The sequence below is a fragment of the Acomys russatus genome, chromosome 16 (genome assembly GCF_903995435.1).
Source record: "Acomys russatus chromosome 16, mAcoRus1.1, whole genome shotgun sequence".
Taxonomy (NCBI): Eukaryota; Metazoa; Chordata; class Mammalia; order Rodentia; family Muridae; genus Acomys; species Acomys russatus.
Genome location: NC_067152.1, coordinates 11131492 through 11153437, shown reverse-complemented (window position 1 = coordinate 11153437; position 21946 = coordinate 11131492). Strand labels below are relative to the sequence as shown.

Genomic DNA, 21946 nt, shown 5'->3' with positions numbered 1-21946 from the left:
CTTGATCTTTGCCTGAGCATTTTAATAACTAGCTTTAGTGCAGAAAGCAGCTCTGCTAGATTGTGAAGAGTTACACAAAATGTTCCCACCTGCAATTATAGCTCCCACCAAATGACCAAAGCAGGTTAGCAAACTGGCCGAGAGATGGAAAACAACGCCTCCAAAACAGAGAAGTAGTAAAGCAGGCTGGATGGATTGTCACACCGCTGCAGCCGCACACACTCATCAAGCTATGTATTTACATGCAGTGCCCATCACTGCAGCACTGGGGCAGCTAGAAAGGAAATCAGTTTAGTCTCTGTTGCAATCACATTTTCCTCAATTTTCATCTTTACTTGAAACTATTAAGAAAATCCCAGGCAACTCATCTTTAGAGCTATTTTCAAGTAATGTAGTTCATACATTTGGTCCACATCGTTCTGATTTCTACTCTAAATTCATATTTAATGCAATGCCATTCAAACCTGACAATGAGAAAAAGTATTCCATACTTCTCATCAGGAATTAGGTTGCATTTCTTTGCTTACACCTTTCTTGATGGGGAAGGGACACCAGGAAAACAGAAAGAAGTAAGCTAACGCAGAGCCAGAAAAGCTCTTTCTCATGCTTTCAGCACAGGCACAAGTGTTCAGAATGCAGGTCACATCTCTGCTGAAATAGCCAATATCTTCCTCAAATGGCAAACAGGTTACCTAAAACTAAATGGAACTGAATTGGTCCAAGTCCTGGTCCTATCACCATTTCACCTATTTACTGTCCTAGGGAAAAAGTGGGTAAGACAGGCTGGCCAACAAGGTAACCAATGGTCTGATAAGTGCACATTTTCTGCCTCTGGCTATAGGGAGAAGCATCTCAATTCATGGGAAAACTATGCAGGAACTTCTTGTTTTACCTGCAACCCTTATATCCATGTGCCAGCTTTTAAACCCAGAAACTCCAACACTTCAAGGTAATTCACCATCACCCACAATGATGACCTGGTAGAGCTGTCCCTGTGGAGAACACCACATTGTGATGATTTAATGTCTGTGTAGCGTCAATGCATTTACATTGAGCCTTGGCTATCAGAACATTAACAGGTCATTTTTTTTATTCCTTTTTAAATAAAACTGTTTCTCAAGGCTCTGATCTGATGCCCATTCTCTTTGGCAAAGGACAGATTTGCTCCAACCCCATCAGTATGAGCTCTCTTTGTTCTCCTCACACCATCCTTCAGGTCCTGTGTAGAGTGCTAGGCTCATGACAAGCTTGTCTCCTTGGCTAAAGAAAATTAAACTGCAGAGTAGAAAGTCAATGTGCCCTGATAAAAGTGGCCTCAGCACAAGAAAATATATCCTACTGACACCTCGTCATCTCTTCCATACAGCTGTCCCTCAGAGTCAAACGCTGAAACTCCATCCTTAGACTGGTCTCTCAAACAACGCAGTCCATTGTATGGCCAAACTATTGGTAGCAGAGTTTAATTCTAATACCTTAACCTCATTCCTGTCCTGCCATGTCCTATAATCTAGCTAAGGTCACTGACCTCACAAGCCATCCTGGACATCATTTATTGATTGTTCACAAAAGAACATTGCCTCACTCTTCCTGAACTCTTAGGCTCAGAAACAGTAAGCTAACATGCAGGCTCAATCCTACTCAGTCATCTGAAGGAAAGGAAACGAGAACAAAGAAAACATATAACTAAGAAAGGGAAAGAGAAAACAATGTGAAAAGTGATACAAAGCAATGGCTATTTTCACAAATGCTGTTAGCTTTTTAGTTTCAAAACTATTGGGCAAACAAAAACCCTTGCTCACGACTGTACACTGCCATTCACGGTAGTAGCCACTCCTTTTGTGCTAAGGTTTGTTAGGTCTTAAAGGGGTTAAAAAAACCTTTAATTTTTTTTGTTCGTGTGTGTGTGTGTGTGTGTGTGTGTGTGTGTGTGTGTGGTCTTTGGGTACAGAGTTCCGTATAATAAGACTATTTGTATTCATACTGGCAGAGTAAACACTACATGTTCATGCCCAGGCAGCTCTGTGCTTGTAATTTCAGCAAGAACAGAGCTCGGTCCCTCTGGGACTTCACTATTCCCTCAGTCTCCATTCACTCAAACAGAATGAGAACAGAGAGAAAGCAGAAGGAGAAAGATCATGGCAAGAGGTTTCACACAACACTACAGCTAGCTTTCATGAGGCAAAAAAAAAAAAAAGAAAGAAAGAAAGAAAGAAAGAAAGAAAAAAAAAGAAAAAAGAAAAAGAAAGAAAAAAGAAAAAAATCTCATTTTGTGTTTTAATTACATTAGTTAAAACTGTTTTACTCTCAGCCTCATGTTCACAAGGGCACTTTCTATTCCTCAACAGCTATTCAATGAATCAAAATTGCAGCCTAGCACAATGAGGCTTTTCTTTCCTGCTGAGGGGCTTGCAAGCAGAAGCCGTACAGTAGGTACAGAGCTCTGCGTCAACTTCTGTGTCGATGCATATGCATTTACTCTCGGCAACATCTGCTACCTCCATCCCATCTTGCCATTTGTTGAGGCACCAGATTGGAAGAACTCCTACAACTCTAAGCCTCTCCATCTGGTCCAAAGCTTGTCTCCACCCTAACACTAAATCACCTGTTCTTGTAGCCTATACTGTGGTGCGGAAAAGCCACCTACCTTATACACAGAACAAATATTTTTGAAACGGGTATTGGAACTGAGCTTCGTGGCACGTGCCTTTAATCATAGCAGAGACAGAGCTCAAGGCCAGTGTATTCTACATAGTGAGCTCCAGGACAGCCAGAGCTATATAGAGAGATCCTATTTCTGAAGAACCAAAAAGTAATATATAGAACACAATGGAAAAAATTCACATAGTATCTCCAGTGATCAGCCAGCTAAAACCCAGATAAAGATTATTTTAAGAAATACGTTTAGCTAGGGGTTATATGTGAATCTGCAATAAAAACATCTGTATTTTTAGAGTGTTAATTTTTTATTATTGTTATAATTGTACCTTAGAAGCATAATCAAAATCTTAAAAATCCTACAGCATGGAGAAGAATATGAAGGGACATTTATGTCATTATTACATGGTACTATATGAGAAAGGGTATCAACCTTAGAAAATGCTTTCTGTTTTGTTTTAAGACGGGACTCGCGTAGTCCAGGATAACTTGAACTTCTAATTTTCCTACCTCAGCCTCCAAATGTTGGTGTGCAACACAATACCTAGCTAGGAAATATGTTCTTTCTTTTTAAAATTTTTGTTATTATTTTTAATGGGAATAATTTAATGATTTTTATTATTTAAAACAATTTTTAAATTTAAATATATGTGGATCATATTCTTTGTCTCTCCCACGTCTTTCCAGATCTTTTCCCTGGCTTCTCCACCCAAGGTTAAGTTTCAATAACTATCAAAACCAGGCAGGTGTGGTGGCACACATCTCTAATTCCAGCACTGAAGGCAGAGCAGGGGGTCTCTGTGAGTTTAAAATCAGCCTGGTCTATGCAGTGAGTTCCAGGTCGCCCATGCATAGTAGTGAGTGAGACCTTGCCTTAGGCAGATAAAAAGACAGATAGACAGACAGATAGACAGATAGGTTCTGCGCTTCTTTTCTTTTAAGGTGCTGGCTCCGGTTAAGTCCATTAGGAAGAACTTCTTTATCATGTTCATACTGTCACCGGATCCAATGATTAAAGCATAAAAAAAGATACTCAAAAATGTTAAAATTCCAAACTTTCACAGAAATGAATCTATTCTCATATATCCTCAATTATGAACTCGCCAATCTTGGTCCACTTGAATTCTTATCTTCATCTCTACTTTGAAACAAATCCTAGACATTAGACCTTTGATCTACAAAGACGCTGCAGCAGTATGTACGCCCATCAGAAAATAATACTCCTTTTTCAAAAAGCAAAATTGTAATACCATTATCATATCTAAAAATTTCACACAAGTTTCTTGATTTGGTTCACTCTCTCATTGAGGAATCTACCAAAAGTGCTGTCCTGACTCTTGACACTTGAGTCTTAGCTCCTACTGTGTAATGATGGCGCTCATGGAAGGCTGGTACCAGTGGACAGAGACAGAAAGGGGGGAGGGCTTATCTACTTGCCTCGTTTCCTCCTGGAAGCCTGTTCATATGAACCAGCTGGCCTTGATCATCCAGTACCAGTTCCGTGTATGTCAGTATGTCGGAAGGCAGAGGCGCTGAGGGAAGGAACGCTTGAGTGGACATGGACTCCCAGAGCTTGATGAGCGACTAATGGAAGAAAGAAGTTTGACTTATCACTGACAATTAACATTTCAACATGGAGAAAAATCACAGTCAGATGCAGTCACTCTGACTCTGCCTTCTCTGCCAAGGCACTCTATGGAGAGTGTGAGCCTTGGACTAAATGCTCCAACCTTCCCTCTCAGCAAGCACACACTTGTAGCCCTTTCTGGAGCATTTTTGGTATGTCAAACATTAGATACCCCAACAAATAAAACTTCTAAGTGAGTCTGAAATAGCGGTGGAACATTAACACATACAAAGCCCTAACACCTTCTCAGAGAAAAGGTGTTAAATCAACAGTGTCAGCCGATTGTGGTGGCTCATGTCTTAATCTCCGCCTCAGCACATGGGAGGCTGAGGCAGCCTCATCTCTAAGTTCTAAGCCAGCCTGGTCTACATACTCTAGAGCCAGTTATAGGCCATAAAACCAAATAAATAACATCATCTCTTCCTAGAAGCATGTGTGCCTGTGTGTGGGAGGGCAGGGATCCTAGGGAAACCTAGCAACAGAAGACTTTTAAAAATCTTCTTGTACCAGCAGGCAGGGTATTCTGCTGGTACAAGCTAACCCAGGGGAAGCAGTGTCAGGTTTGTACTGCTTTTCACAGAGATAGGCCCGCACACGGGAATTAGTTAAGATGTGTATAGTTAAGCTGCACAGATCAACTAACTATTCCCAAATCTGAGAATACTGGTATACCTATCACTTACAAAAACAATCAGAATTTCCATTTCCTACTTCTTATGTAAATAAAAGAACTTGCTTATAAAGCAGGAACTACTTCAGCTCTGTCCTTTCTTGTTTTGAACATCTAAAGCTGAAATGACTCACGTAGCTAGCTATCCCAGCCATGCCCCTCGCTGGTTACAAGACTTAGAACTGATACTCGGAGCTGGAACCACACTTAGCTATCAGGTTAACAATGCCATAAGATGGTGCTGAGTGAAGTGGGTGTGTCCTGAGATAGATTGGTATAAATAAATGGTTACATCAAGGTAATTTGTGTTTGTGAATACTACAGATCCACGGACTACTAAACCAGTCTAAAAGTAAATATTACATAAAGATTCAAATGTGGTAATATCGATAGTATTGACTAAGAGACTTGAAAAATTCTACAAAGATATTTAAAAAAAGAAATCCAGCATTCTGCAATGCTTTATTTTTTTATCGGTTGTATTTTGCTTGTGATATACACCAACACTTTTGATGGGAAAAATCTGTAGCATAGAGATCGAGGAGTTGATTTTGATATAGGGAAGAGCTTCATAATGCCATGCTTTTGTCATGCTAGCTTTAATTCAACTATAATAAATCTCCTACAAAAGAAGTTATACCTTAAACTATGTATTGTGGTTATATCCTTTAGTCTATGCTACCAATACTGACCCTTAGATTAAGGGTTCATCTTGGAAAATAGGAAAATGAAAACTCGAGTTCCAGAGTTCCTCTTTTTTAATGTCTCTAATTTGCGCACAGACTTAATACATGTGTGACTCCTCAAGTGCGTCCCTGTAAACCATAACATGCGGTGTGGGTTTACTCTCTTCTCACCATTCCTGCTGGTAACTCATCAACAGCCATCCTGCCACCTGAGTTACAAGTCACTAAAGCCTTTAATGACACAGGAATTATGACAGTGTCACGGTATTTCTCACTCTTGAGGATACCCTTCTCTAGGCAAAGCTGCAACTGCCAACTCAGGGAAACCCTGCTTCCTCAGAACCCCCACCATCAGCCACCTTTACCTGCCGAAACATCTCTGGGATGTCATATATGTACGTTGTTCCCAAGGACTGCGCCTGAAACCTCTTTGATTGAAGAAGGTCTTTGGTCACATATGGAGTATTGATCAGCATTCCATGCAGTGGTCCCTGTTTGTCTCCATATGCCTGAAACATGATCTGTGGTGACAGAATGCACAGACAATTGAGAGACTGAAAAGTAAATAGCTGCCTATAGCATTGTTTTCCAAACATGTTAGTTCTTGAAAAACAGCTGGGGATGGGGAAAGAGCTAAATAGTGGATACTTGCCACACGACATGGGAAATTTGGTGCTGCCCTTTCTCTGGTGGTTAAAGGACTCTAAAATAGTGATGTCTAGCCAGCTATACATATTAGACTGTGCTTAGTTTGGGATTAGCTGAAATCAAGAAGAAAACCCAGTGTAAATCTCACATCTTAGAGACAGAGTGGTGGCACTTGCTTTCTAAAGTGACTCAATTCTCAGATACTAAAAAATGAAATAAGTCAGCTAACTAGACAGAACAGGTCTAGCATGTCAGTCAAGACACAGCTATGCACTAGAAATAACTTTTGTTCTTGGGCCAGATCAAGGCCCCTTGATCATGCATCAGTCCCCTTGATTAGAAGGTGCTTTGTAAGTATTATTGGTCACACGAAAGCTTCAAATGCTTCTACTGCAGGTAAATTTCACCCACTTACCTAGTTAATTCTTGTTAGCTCACAGGACACAGCCTATGGTAAAATCACTACATTCTATTAAAATACATATTAAACCATATATATTTCTCTCTAGTATGCTGTCTCTAGTGAATTCCTGTAATTGCTAGATTGACACATAGTGAAACCACACCAGTTTTTAATCATTTTTAACTCAAATATTTCTAGAAGAGTACTTCATACTCCATATATTTAGCAAGTTTTATTTGCTCATGAATATTTATAAGGGATGCCATTATTTCAATTCAATTAATATTTATTGGGTGCTCAGAGGTTGTATAACACTAAACTAGGCACTTTATGTATGAACACATAAAATATAGATTCCCAACACTCTGAATACAAATGGAAATTGGGATGAAAAGGTGTGTGTGTGTCTATATATGAATATATCTATGTATACATATATACATATTCACATCTGTTTGAACCTAAAATGTAAGCACAAGTATACCATTAAGGAAAAGATTCATAGATTTGATATACATGCACAGAACAGAATTAAGTACTGTCCTAAGCCTGAAGGTCATCCAGCTCAGTGAATCCTTAGCATCATAGCTCAGAGGAATAACAGTACTCTGAAGACTTGCCAGTCAGGTCTTACTCTGGGCATACATATTGAAGGCCCCAGAGTGGAGGAGCCCCAAGCCCTCTTCTATTAGGACCAAGGGGGACAGTTACCATGTGGGAGACAACAGCAGCGACACCTTGGGAACAAAAGGATTAGTCATACTTTTAATGAATTCCAAGTGTTTTGGGCAAGGGTACAGTATGAGAAAACTAGATTAGGGGCAAAGACTGAATCAGAGTTAGAAAGAGAAATAAAACAGCAGGCTCAGGCCTGTGAGACAGCTCAATCAGTAAAGGTACCTGCTGCCTAGCCTGACATCCTGAGTTCAATGCCAGGGACTGAAAAACCTGATTCCTGTGAGCCGTTCTCATCTGAGGCACACACACAACACACACACACACACACACACACATATATACACACACACACGCGCGCATGAAATTAAAAATTACGAGCAGCAGGGGTCAGAACTGTATTTCCTGCTAAGAGGGGCAAAATCTGTGGGCATAGGGTTTAAAACTCAGTTTTGTCAAGCTCTGGAATGAAGTTAGGTTAGAGGTAGTAATGCAACGTAACTACACAGTAGGAAAAGGGCCTGAAGAAAGCAGTGTGGGTGTACACACTGCTGCTGGAATTTAAAACAGAAACTACTTAATGGCTCATCAGTTTCTTTTGATGTTAAAAATGTACTTAATATAAACCAGCAATTAGACGCCAATGTATTTACTCAGAAGAAATAAAAATTTATCTATACAAAGATTTGCAAATAATAGCTGGACATGGTAGTGTACATCTTTAATTTGGGAGGAAAAGGCAGGAGGATTTCTGTGAGTTCAAAGCAAGCCTGGTCTACATAGTGAATTCCAGGATACCCAGAGCCACATAGTGAGACCATGCCACAAAAACAAAACAAAACAAAAATGAAAGAAAACAAGACAAAAAAGACAAAGATTCGCAAATGAATACCCATTAAAAACTTATTCCCAACAATCCAAATTTGAAAATAAATCTCCAACAGTTGAATGGATATCCACACTTTGGTAAATCTAAAAAATGGAATATTGTTCAACAATGAAAAGGAGCATACCCATACTCCACGCAACACAGAGGAACCCTAAAACATTAAGTTAAAGAAAATAAGTAGGATGCAAAATAGCATGAACTGTATGGTTATATTTACATGCATCTATAGGACAGGCAGAACTCATCTGCAGCAACAGAAAGCAGATCCGTGGTTGCTTGAGTCTCTGCCTCTCACTGAAAACAATGAGAGACTTTGTGGGGTAACAAGACGCTTTCTATCATGACTATAAAGACAGTCTCACAAGCATATACAATTGTCAGATTTAAAGCAAATACAATAAATGAGTCCATTTTGATACATGTTAACTATATAAACCATGTAAAACTGTAAACTCAATAAAAGTAACTTTAAACTATTCTCTTTCCTTTACTTTCCTCACTGGAATTCAACTCATTTAAGTAACATATTAACTCAAACCTATCCTCCCTACTTAGGACTGCCTGACATTGCTCATTACAACCTATAGGACAAAGATCATACGAGAAACACAAAACTCAAGCAGTTAACTTTTCTTATTGGCAGCACAAATAAACGATGTAGTAAGGTAAGAGGTTGGTAGTAATGGATCCTAACTGAAGCCTTGAACAACCGGTGACTATGTTAGCTCCATTTTCTCCTATGATGAACACGGTAATTAGCTGGTAGAGGGCATGTTTCACATGTTTGAAAACATGCACAGGTTTTATTTATAGCTCCCACGGAAGGCTGTAACTGGGCTTCTCTTGGAGAATCATCTCTGACATACACAGTGGGCCCCCTTAGAGCCCTGAACATATTTTACTTTACAATGGCTCTTATCATATCATGGAAACACCAATTACTCATCTGTCTGTTCCAATTGTGATATACTTTTCTTAAGGAGAAACTACATTGTATCCATAGATCCTAACACACTGTAAGTAGTCAGTAAATGTGAAATAAGCAAATGAACAAATGACAAACATCTCAATCTCCTATGATTCACTGAGGAGGGAGGAAGCTCAGCAAAGAGTACCACACAGGCACTGGCACATGGGAACTGGCTGGGGGCTGCTCTGTGGTCAGTTCGCACTTCTACCAGTGCTTACGACCTAGCTTCCACGCCACGACCAGGCTCGGCTTCCCCTAAGGCTTTCTACATATGCTGGTCTCCTTCAGGTCGAGGGCAGCTTATTCACTCTTGCTGACGCCTATTAAGTGTTTATTTTGTGCCAGGCACAATACTAAATCTCTGCTGACGGCACCTGTGCCTTTCATGTGCCTATGTCACCACCAACCAACATCAGGGAAATCTAAGAGCTTTCTAACAAAAGAAATGGAAAAAAAAAAAAAAAGAATAAGAAAGTTATGAAGAAAAACTATATTTATCAAAAACATTAAAATCTCAAGTGGCCCTCTTATTTTACAGAAGAATAGGTCTGCCTTGAAGCTATTGTAGAAGTTAATTAAAAGCATCCCTACCCATGGAAAGCCTTGACTGAAAATGTCCTTAAGGCTGTCCTGAAAAACATCACATGCAGCAAAAATTATTGAGCACTTTTTTCTTGCTCACCCCTGTGCTCTGTGCATGCTGTTCTAACGGCTTGCTTCTTAAAGGATAGACTTCTTCGGTCATCTAACTGAGAATCAAAGAACAAAATGAAAGGTCACTAAGAAAACTGCCTAAACTAGGATTTAAAAAATCATCTCCAAGAGACAGGCAAAATGTCTTTTCCTATCTCCACTCCTGGATTTAAAAGAACACAGGTAAAAGCAAGTGCCACATAATCTCTTCCCGAAATCAAATGCATAAAACAGTCTAAAACCCTGTGTATTCCCCCAAGTCCACCCTTTACCAGAAGTACACACTGAGGCCTTAAAAACATATTACCTCTGAAGACATGCCAGTATCATAGGAAATGGTCCAAATGTTCAGAAACTAACATGGCAAGCAAGTTAAAATAGAATGCTCTGTTATCACAGAATCAGCATACTGATTCGTTTTCTACTTCTGCATTCCCAAATTTTCCACCCTGAAAAACAGTTTACAGTTTGCCACGTTGCTCATGTATAGAAGTACGTCACTATGAACTCAATGAAGGAAAGTGAGTATGAGTGAATGGAATTATGAAGTAACCACTGCTGGGATCTGTCCCTGATGTGATACTAAGTTGGAGATAAATTCCAATAAGTCTCTTTCCCTCATCTGCCAGTAAAAGGTCAACTGTACTGAGAACAGGAAGAAAAAAAAAAATCAGACCAGGTTGTCTAGATTACTAAAGTAGCCCAGGAGCCCCTAGAGACAATAAACCACCTGAACTGCAGTTACCTGTGGGGTTGGTTCACCTGCCTGTTAGTTCTCATCAGTATCCAACAAAAGGTTAAGGTTTCATGACAGGTGTGATCAAGAGGTACAAAGATGTTTTCAAAAGTAAAGGGATAACCAGTGAGGCTTATGAGCCATTTTCTGTGTTGGACCAAATCAAAGCTTGGAGGAATCCCCTCAACTACTGTACCTGTGCTGTCCTGGAGTCAGTCACCTCCTTATACAGGCTGATGTCCAAGTAATAGCCAGACTCGTTTGTCAGGAAGAGGCGGATGGGAATTGCTTTTCCGGTTGTTGTCAGGCGAATGTTGATCTTCAGTTCTGCCTGGAGGACGCGCAATTTCCACAGCCGGCTTCCATAGCGCATTACCATGCTCCGTACAGATTCCTCAATCTGACACAGATACAATACTTGCTTTGTAACCAGAAGTTGTCTTAAGTTTGCACATCTTTGCAAAGGAACAGTGGAAAAGATGCTGGCTTATGGAGCTGTGAATCACATTTAGACTTCATAAAGAGAACTCAGCTTTGTTTTCCCTAGACTACTTAGTTTTTATGGTCAATTTGATACAACCCAGAGGCACCTGGGAAGAACTGCCTTGGTTAGATTGTCTTGACAGATGGATGAGGGTCTAGGCCACCTTAGGCAGCACTACCCCTAGGTGGGTGGGCGGGCCTGGGCTAAACTGAGGATGAGCTAGTGGACAAGCCAGTAAGCAGCCTTCCTGCATGGTGTCTGTGTAGGTTCCCACCTTGACTTCCTGTGCTGATTTCCTTTAATAATGGACTATGATCTGGACGTGGAAGTAGAAATAAAACCTTTCCTTCCCTACATTGCTTTTGGTGGTAGTTTTTGTTGTTGTTGTTTTGTTTTGTTTTTTAAATCACAGCAGCAGAAAGAAACTAGGACACTCCCTATCCTACTCTTACTTGGAACAAGTTAGAAGCAGTTTCATGCTGCCTTGGCATTTCAGTGGTTTTCTTTGACTCACAGCCTCCAAATCTGTACAACTCCTTCCCCTTTCCCAATTATATTCATACTGTATATCAAAGATCTGCAATATCTAAAATTAAAAGCCAGGGGATTTAAGAGAAAGCCCCAAATAAGAATAAAATCCCTGGTTAAATAGCTATTAAGTAGCATTTCTATGCATGGTAACTATGTTTCATTGCACTTACAGGACCTTAAATCAACACAGCAATTACCACCATGAGCTTTTTTTCCACAAAATTTTATTAAACCTGGTAATGTATGTCTCTTAGTAAATTGCACAAATTAAAGAAAGGCAATTTGTAGGTTGTACCAGAACATTCCCCTCTAAACATTAGAGATCTAAAGTTTGGTCACTGCCAAGTCCAACCTGGACTTATGGAGATGAGATGTTCCCTCATTTCCGTGAAACTGGGTACTGAGACAGTTTGGTACTCCACAAAGTTAGAAGAATTATTTTAACTGGATATTGCTCAAAGTGACTTTGTAAGTTGGCAAGATGGCGTAATAGGTAGAGGCACTTGCCACCCAAGTCTGAGAACTTTAATTTGATCCTTGGAGCCCACATGATATAAGGAGAGGACCAAGTCTCATCAACTAGATACATGCACACGTTTTGTTACTAACATGCTAAAGCATTAATTGTTCCCAACAGGGCTGCAAGTACCCTGGTCATTCTGAAGTCTTTCTAAAACGCTGTCTCAGCTTTTTACAAAGCCTTAAAATGGCCTTCTATGCCTCTATTATGGTTTTTACCCTGCACACATTTGTTTTGTACCGTAGGATTTTAACTTAGAATAGGTTTCAAGTAGATAACACCTCTGTTCCCACACTGAGCTTGCTAACCATTCTTATCTTGAGAGGATAAAAGCTAACAATCTGTGTGTACAGGAAACACCAGCAATCTGTGATTAACAAGACAGAGCATAAGTGCTCAGAGAAGAGGCAGAGAGTCTGATGTTAAAAAAAAAAAAAAAAAAAGTTACTCATAGAGAAAAAGGCCAATCTAGAAATATACAGTGTCCTCATGATGCTACAAGACTTTTGGTTTTATTGGTGCGGAAGTGAAGTTTTGCTGTATTGGATGATAAGAACTGAGACTCACAGAACAGCTTTCTCAACAGACACAACTATCCTATCATTAGTCTGGGTTTTGTTTGTTGTTTGTTTGTTTGTTTACACAGTATTCTATGCCTACATGCTAGAAAAGGGCATCAGATCACATTATAGATGGTTGTGAGCCACCATGTGGTTGCAGGCCCTCTGGAAGAACAGCCAGTGCTCTTAACCTCTGAGCCATCTCTCCAGCCCCCTAGCCTGGGTTTTGAAGGAAAAAAAGTAGAAAACCTTTTTAGGTCTTGGGCACTAAGCTCAACAGGCAAAAATCAGAATTGGGGACACAGTTCAGAGAGCAGAGGGATTGGGTAGCATGCACAAAGCCCTGGATTTGGTCCTCAGTACTGTATGACCTAATACTTGGGAGGTGCAGTGAGGAGGACCAGAAGATAAAGATCATTCTCAGCTTCACAGGGAGGTGAAGGATAGCTTGAGGTACATGTGACAATGTCGTAAAAAAGAAGAAGAAGCAGTATTGCACCCATACAACTCAATTATAATACAAAGTTTACTTCTAATACTTTGAAAGTGCTATTGCAGACTGTTTAGGATAAGTAAGTTATAAAAGTTAATTGTTAGTTGATCAAATCATGATCACATCAATTACTAGTCTATTTTTATCACAAGAACATACATCTTAGGTGCAGCATAGATATGACTCAATAGAAAGGTAAGGTAAAATAGTTAGATAAGGTCTTCAAAAACCTCAGAGACATACAGAATATGACATTTTAAAATGTTTTTATTGTTTTAAAGATTCACTGATGCTGGGAGTGGTAGCACACGCCTTTAATGCCAGTACTTGGGAGGCAGAGGCAGGTGGATCACTGTGAGTTTGAGGCCAGCCTGGTCTACAAAGTGAATCTAGAACAGCCAAGGCTACACAGAGAAACCCTGTCTCAAAAAACAAAACAAAACAAAGAAAGATTCATTGACAATGAGACAGGTTAACTCCTGGCAACACCCAGCCTACCTCAAAGAAGATGATGAACATCAAAGAACCTCCTTATGGAGATGGCTTCAAATGTGGCAAACAAGCCACTGGGCAAAATGTCCTCATTTCTACCACAGACAGAATTCTGCCTTAAAAAGGGCAAGCTTGGATGCAGGCAGAATCAACAGCCAAACTCTGCCAAGATAGGGTAAGCAAGTCCTCAACAGTTCCTACCTTACAAATATGTCTGTCAAATATATAGGGCCAGAAGGCTGAAGATGATGCTCCAACATTATAAATAATTTTGTGTGACTGCTCAGGTAGCAAACTGTCTCTGTCATCTTCTCATTTGGGAAGCTGCTAACCTGGACCCCTGTATACTCAGGTAGTTAATTTTATTCTTTCTCAAGTCTCTGATGGGGTTGAAGACCAGATAGCTTAGTTTTACAATTAAGCTTAATTGTTTAGGGGTTAAGATATTCTTAGGTCTAGATAGATGTTTTAAGTTGATAATGATGAGATATGTCAGATATTGATTTACATTCAGAATTTTAGATGCACCAAGATAGGAAAGATGTTTCCTTCAAGGCTGCTAAATACAAATAGCCAAAACACTAAGAATGTAACATTTATATAATTCCTGATTGTGTCATGGTTCTTCTTGCTGTAGGTAGTTTATTGCATATGTGTGATAATACAAATTATATGTAAGATATAAAAAATATTTAATAAAAAATAAAAGAAGAAGAAGCAAAATTTCATTTCTACAAGGAAAGGAAGGCAGATATTGACATTCCTATCCAAATGCATGGCAGAAAGGCAGAAAGGTCAAGAAAAGAGCCACTTGCCCATAGTCCATCTAGATAAGAGCTAAGTGCAGAACCACCTTCTTTTCTTACCTTAAATTATACAGAACACAGTTTATAATAGAGCTTTAGGGATGAGAAGAGATACATTGCATGAGATTCCTTACAGCCACGTTCTCTCATTGTGGAGAAATATGGTAGACATTTTGGGACTATGTTGCGTCTAAGCAAGGTCACTCACAGGTAGCATTTAATGCATACAGGTAATAATTCAGACAAAATGTCTAACAATAACAAAATTAATTACTTCAGATGATGAATTCTAGGGGATCATTAAAATAGGACCACTACCATGGTAAATATTACAAAACTAGTATCAATGGAGGAGCTCTTATTGTAACAAATAAATAACCATCAAATAAGCAGCATACCACCTTCAGCTGAGGAATATTCTAAATGGCTAGATGAAAAAAAAAAAAAAAAAAAGAATTGAGACTGTCCCATGGAACAATCTTACAAGCAGCCTGTGACTTTAAAAATTAAGAGGTCAAATTGCTGACATGAATACCTGCTTCAAAATCCAAGTGAGTCTCAAATATAAATGAGCCTCTTGGCTGGGACTGACAGAGAAACCGAGAAAAGTACCTTTGATGGGTCCATGATGACTGTGGGCACGAAGTTGAGGAAGATGTGGTTACAGTCAGTGCGGACATTTGTATTGTTAAAAGCAACTTCCAGTTCATCCATGGCTTCCAGGAGCAGCCGCTCCCCTTCATTTTGGAGATACTCAAAAGAAGCCTCCTACACAGGAAGAAAACCATTGCTTTATTGAAAGCAATAAAGAGGGGCCGGGAAAACGGTTCAGTCGCTAGGAAAGCACAAGGACTTGAGTGTGTATTTCCAGAGCTCCAGCGGGGAATGGAGACACGCGGATCAGAAGGTTCTCAGACCAGCCACTCTAGTTGAAAATGTACACTCCAGGCTCAGTGAGACATACTGTCTCAAATGAAAAACAAGGTAGAAAGGGATAGAGGTGCGCGCGTGCGTGCGTGCGCGCGCACACACACACACACACACACAGAGATAGAGAGACAGAGTGAGACAGAAAGACAGAGGCAGAGAGAGACACAGACACAGAGACAGAGAGGCAGAGACAGAGAGAGACAGAGAAATATAATGGACAGCAAGAGAGGGCGATAAGCTCATGCCAATCTCTGGCCTCACATGTGCTTGAATAGGTAGGTGTACAACTTAAGAAGCAATGGCAAAATAGCCAGGTTATGCTATGTTTTGTTCATACATTGCTTACCATCCTCTTGGTTGTCAGTCTGTTGACCTTAGGCGGCAAGGACAGGCACAGGCTAAAATTTAAAGTCCCTGTCAGCCTTTTCTCAGCCTCTTAGGATATAATTTCCTCTAGGAGGTAAAGATGCTAGGTATCCCCAGAACTGAAACCCCAATATGACTATCTTTCACATATGCCAAACAGCTCTTTAGAAAGAAATTCTGTTAAGTTTTGGGTTTTTTTTTTTTTTTTGTTTGGTTTGGTTTGGTTTTTCCAGTCAGGGTTTCTCTGTGGAGCCTTGGCTGGCCAGGACTCTCTTTGTAGACCAGGCTGGCCTCAAACTCACAGCGATCCACCTGCCTCTGCCTCCCGAGTGCCGGGGTTACAGGCGTGTGCCATTGCGCTTCGCAAAAAGCCTGTTTAGAACGAAGAGCTAAAGCAAGCTTAAGGCGTGGGATACAGTATTTGACATGGGATGAAGCCCACAAAGTTATAGGTTTACAATGGGATTATTACTATAATTTTTTCTCTATTTGTTACCATCGCCCAACTCTTTGTGGGAGCTGAGCATATTTTTTTCTCTTCAAGTGAGTGCCTCATGCTTCTATTATCAACAAATATCAAATTAAAGAACAATGAGTCTTTTATTATTTGGAATATTGGAGAGTGACAAAGACAAAAGTTTTGATTCAAATAGTAAAACCCTGATTTTGAGCCATGACTAACGCTCTGTCCTTTCCCTCAAGGATACTTCCCGTTTAAGTAAAATACCCACCTTTGTGACCAGATCAGAATGCCTGATGATTGCGCGAACGAAGAACCTGTAGTCAGTCACTTCTGTGCCCACTTCCACCTTAGCTGCCCCGAGATACAAGTGCATCTTGTGATTGGCACACGGAATGGCAGTGAGGTCAAAGTTTCGCATCCGGTTCAGCTCTAACTGGAAAGCCAGAGCAGGTTCCAGGTGGCGATAAATGCGGTCCTCCTCAAACTGAGCATGAGAACCAGAGGGGAAAACAGCTTACTTGAGGCAGTTGAAAAATTACTTTATGATTGTGTTGGTAAAACAGATTCTTAAGGGCTGGACATAGTGACTCACAATCGTAATCCCAGGACCCAAGAGGCTGAGGCAGGAGGAGTATCCAAAGTTTGAGACTATCATGGGGACTGCGGATGTGACTCAGAGGTGGAGTACTGGGCTACTATGTGTGAGCATGTGGGTTTAATCCGCAGCTCCACAATAAATAACTAAAATAGATAAATAAATAAATTAAACAATTGAGGCTATGGGTTACATAGAAAGTTTGGGGATAGCTTAGGCTATAGAGTAAAATTCCATCTCAAAAAACAATGGGGGAAGACCCTCAAAAATAAAAGCATAGCTATTATATGCTAATGAGTTACATATAGAAACCACTGGAAGAGCCTACATAAGAATAGGTGCTTAGCCTGGCAGTAGAGGCACAAGCCTTTAATCCCAGCACTTGGGGAAGCAAAGGCAGGCAGAAGGCAGATCTCTGCGGTTGAGGCCAGCCAGGTCTACAGAGTGGGTTCCAGGACACCCAGGGCTACACACACACACACACACACACACACACACACACACACACACACAAACCTGTCTTGAAAAAACAACCTCCTCACCCCAAAAAAGACTATGTACTCCGAAACATTTGTTTCTCAAGTTTTCAGCATTTATGTTTCTATCACTGACAATGTTTACTAAAAAACAAGGACAGAGGCAGGGGGATCTCTGAGTTTTTGTTCACCCTGGTCTATATAGAGTTCAAGGCCAGCCAGGGCTACATAATAAATTCTGTTCTCCCAAAAGAGAACTAAATGAAAGCAACATAAAAACCTTGAATTCCCCCAGAAGTCTTAAAGTATTTAATAGTGTTAAAATTTTTTTTAAAACAAACAACTATACAGATTGCTTCACACTGATTAATATTTGTTTCACATGACAGTGTTATGGGTTCACTCAAGTAGTATGAAATACTTAAGGGCAAAACCTTATCATTTATGACAAAGCATGAAGAACACCATAATAAACATCATATAATTCTTAGGTGGTGTTTGGCTTTGGGGCATTCTATCCCAATAGTTACAGTATTGTTTATATAAAGTTATATTAGTCCATTTCCTACATGCTTGCAGAATATAAATTGTTTTGCCAGAAAGCCTGTCAAGTAAGTCAATGGAAGAAACACCTAAAATATAAGCTGGTAAGAGGGAGAAAGCAACATGGTATGGAAATTTATACTTTAAAACTAAAAAAAATCAAATGGGCACAAAGAAGAACGGAATATAAGCCAACTGTCTGTAGGTGACAAAAATAATCCCACTAAATAAAGCAGTTTCCAATGACACATCAAAGCTGTGGTTGAGAAAGGCACGCTGTAGAAGTCACTGCCCTCTTTGGGCCAACACATCTGATCATTTCCCACAGCAAACTCTTCTCTGAAGGAAGTGTGCTTCAGAGAAAGGAAATGGCAGCAGTGAACTACTCCCAGCACAGAAAGGGGAGAGAAAGAGGGAAGAATGGGGAGTGAGGTGAAAGAAGAGGAAGAGGGAGGAGGCAGGAAGGAGAAAGAGAGAGAGAAAGAGGCAATGGAGTGAGTCAGCCTTACCTTATCCCTTGCTCGAAATGTGAAAAACTTGGGGAATTCTCTCTGTGTTAAGGAAGAAGGCAAAGGGTGTTAGTCCTTGGTGGAATGGCTCTTTGGGGACACAACATACAGTATGGCCTCAGTCAAGTATCTAGAAGGCAGTTTCCCAGAAAGCTTGCTCCAGAAGAGAGGGAGCCTTTGGCTAATGCTCACTTTGACCCCACTTCAGAATCACTGTTCTAGTAACCTACCCATCATCTCCCAAGAAAAAGTTTCCATTTCACTTCTCAAGTGGGAAAAAGTCTCTCTGCCTGTTATTCTTGGCACAATCTGGCAAATAAAACCAATATGCTTTTACACTACAACCACCGCAGTGGGACTTATGAGAATGATTTCCCAAGTTTCTCCTTAAGAAAACTCGTCAAATGTAAACTAGCCAAGTAAAATTTCACCCTGTGGCTCCCCCACCCCCCATGCATTCTGAAGCCAATCATTCAGAGGATTTAAATGACAACATTCCAAGACAAAGGAAGCAGTCAGTCCCTGCTACTTTGGTCACTGCTGCTCCATCTAGGAAAAGAGAGGGGTGGAACCAGTGAACTTGAAATCATTAGGTCTTCCTGCACAGCATTACACAAGAAAGCAACCAATTTACTAGAACCCTATTAATTAACAAAGATGAATTCAATTAGCAGAGTTCATTAGTTTCTGAAATTTAACTTATTAACACCAAATACTCCTGTTTCTCGGATGGGAAGCTCTCCTGGCAGTGCTGCAATGAGTCATTACTATTTCCTCTCTAGGAGGTTCCATTAGGCACCTTCTTCATTATGAGTGCAATACAATCAAGTGATTGTTGGCATAATGCAGAGAGGCCAGGACTAGCTGGCTACACATTTGTCAGGCGCCACGACGGAAGCACAGACTCAAAAACATCATGACAGCCCATGCCTTCTGCCTCTCAAGCGCCATGTGTTGTTGGTGTATTCTTGTTATGATCAAAATTTCTTATTTAAATGTAATTTTATTTGGTGAGACAAAGAAAGAAGGAAAGAAGGAAAGAAGGAAGAAAGAAAAGAGTGAAAAATAAGACAGTAGGAAAAAGGGCAAACTCATGCTGTAACGCTGTTTTTAATTCATAGAAAGCTTCTTCAACTGTTTCTACGTGTATCCTGCTTCGCCCTCACATTTATACACTTAATAAATCAGTTTACATTTCTTATTTGTTGTTTTACTGCTTGCCTTTTTTTTTTTTTTTTTTTTTTAAACTTTTATTTCTTTGAAACAGGGTCTCATCGTGTCATCCTGGCCTGGAATTCACTACCAGGTTTGTCTTCACCTCCACCTGCCTCTGCCTCCCAGAGCTGGGAACGCGAGAATGCCTCACCGTGCCTACCTATATTTCCCTGGTATGTAACTGTAACATTGAACTTAACAGACTTCCAGGAGTTCATTTACCAACACTAGGACACTCAAAAAGTCTTTAAAAGTCCTTCAAAAGTGAAAGTGGGTTTTACATATGACTAACATTTTCCTAATAGGATTTTGTTCCAAACAATTCTCTGGCACACCTCCTTCTGTCTACCCCAATGACAGTGCAGCAACAGGGAGATAACGTCAAAATTAAGTAGCAAGTGCTCAGCTCAGCTGTGAATAGATTGCACACTCTGATCTTCAGGGTCAAGTTTTGGTTTAACTCTAGAAAAATCTAGCTTCCACATTATTACCTAAAAAGTAAAATATGACAAAAAGAAAAAAAAATCCTTCCTTGGGGTTTTCTTGAAAGCAAAGTCAGTAACATCATAAGATAACGTCTAAGCAGGCGCTTTTCTATCTGCCTGAACTGAACATACATGGCATGTCATTTTTGCGTACATTTGTCCCATTTTTACTAAAAAACAAAACAATAGCAGTGTAAAACTTTTAATACATGCTTTCTTTTCCACCAAATCAACTAATCGAATTTGTAGGCATGAAAAATCAAACAATTTGAATGCAAATATCTTCACTGCACATAGCAAAAGGGCTACTTTTTGGCAGAAGGCAAGCTAACTGTAAGGTAACAAGAGAGTCAAAGTACCAGTTTAAAAACCCACTTTTACTGGGTGTGGTGGCACACACCTTTAGTGCCAGGTCTATGGAAGAGAGGCAGTGAATCTCTGTGAGTTCCATGACAGCCAAGGCTGCAGAGTGAGAACCTGTCTCAAAACCCAAAACAAAAGCCAAAACAAGAAGTAGCCCCTCCCAAACAAACAACAAATGCCACTCCCACCACAGACAGCAGAGAAGGCATCTTCTCAGTGATGTGAGGAACCCCTCTCCTCAATTTATAAGTAGACCCTGATATACTGAAATTCACAATATTTACACCAGGGCTACAAAGAAATGTCTGCAATAGAAAAGGAGAAAAACCAATATACTCTTTGGGAGACCAAAAGTCTGCAGGCTTTCATAAAAAGTCAACTTTTGGGGACTCATTAGGCAACCCAAATACTCCAAAACACCAGGGAAAAAATGGACAATAATAACAACAACACAAAACCCAGTGTGAGCCTATGGTTTAGTGACTTCCTTCATCTCGCCTCATCTTCATGCTGCCAACTTTCCCCTAACAGCATTCCTGCATATTCCATCACTAATGTAATTGCTTTCTAGGCATGCTCTAGTGTTATGGGCAAATATCATAATTGAATGTACACAAAGAAAACCCTCTTAGTGTTCTGATACCAAAAAACCAAAAGAATGCAACATTTCTCAGGAAGAAATTATACCCCTGCTGTGTTCTAATCAGCCAACCATCATCAAGACAATCAAAATAATTTGCCTAAATTAGCCAATCAAGACACCCTGCAAATCAGAGAATGTGAAAACCTGAAAGAGAAAGCATCATAGCTGATTATGATACTAATAATCGTGTTAAAAACCTAATGAGATGAAGAAATTGGGAGCTTGCTGGTGCAATTCTATCCTACCTCAACATGCTGAGAACTAATTATATAGCCTGTAATTAAAACAAAACCCTAACCAAACCCGGCTAGTTAGTCTACCAGTAAACAGAACTACCTTAAAAAAGAAAAGAATCAAATACAAACTACTAACTATGAGACATGATAACTGTTTGTGATAGGAAACGCCTCCCTCAAGGCCTAAATAATTCAAAATATTCTACCTTACATGGGAGTCACTCACATGTAAATAATCATAAAAGTATAACTCTTAGGAGATACCTGGCAATTTTTAAATTTTATAAAATGTTAGAAGACGAAGGAAAGAAAGAAAGAAAGAAAGAAAGAAAGAAAGAAAGAAAGAGCACAAACTATGTGATATATTTAATTAGAATCCTGACACATCATTTGGACCTTATGATTTTCTTTTGAAAGAGAGAAAGAAATTCTAAAAAATATACATTTAAATATTCTTGAAAATATCTTTGCTTAAAAATATGGAACTCAAATTATAAAAAGCATAATATGTACCAATTAGCTTCTTTTTATATACCTCTTGGAATTATAAATCTAAAATATTAGTGTAACTAACCGCAATTTAA

The 21946-nt window shown here is 39.8% G+C and overlaps 1 protein-coding gene across 2 annotated transcripts in view; it reads right to left on the bottom strand.

The window, feature by feature from the left end:
• The window catches only part of Acaca (acetyl-CoA carboxylase alpha), a 216077-nt gene that overhangs the window by 73635 nt on the left and 120496 nt on the right, over positions 1 to 21946 (bottom strand). For both annotated transcript variants that reach the window (XM_051158173.1, XM_051158172.1), the window contains 6 exons: positions 18421 to 18462; positions 16566 to 16781; positions 15151 to 15306; positions 10849 to 11052; positions 6004 to 6159; positions 4093 to 4239 (listed from right to left, as the gene is read on the bottom strand). In XM_051158173.1, the coding sequence (XP_051014130.1) occupies positions 4093 to 4239; positions 6004 to 6159; positions 10849 to 11052; positions 15151 to 15306; positions 16566 to 16781; positions 18421 to 18462 (921 nt within the window). The remainder of the gene's footprint in view (positions 1 to 4092; positions 4240 to 6003; positions 6160 to 10848; positions 11053 to 15150; positions 15307 to 16565; positions 16782 to 18420; positions 18463 to 21946) is intronic.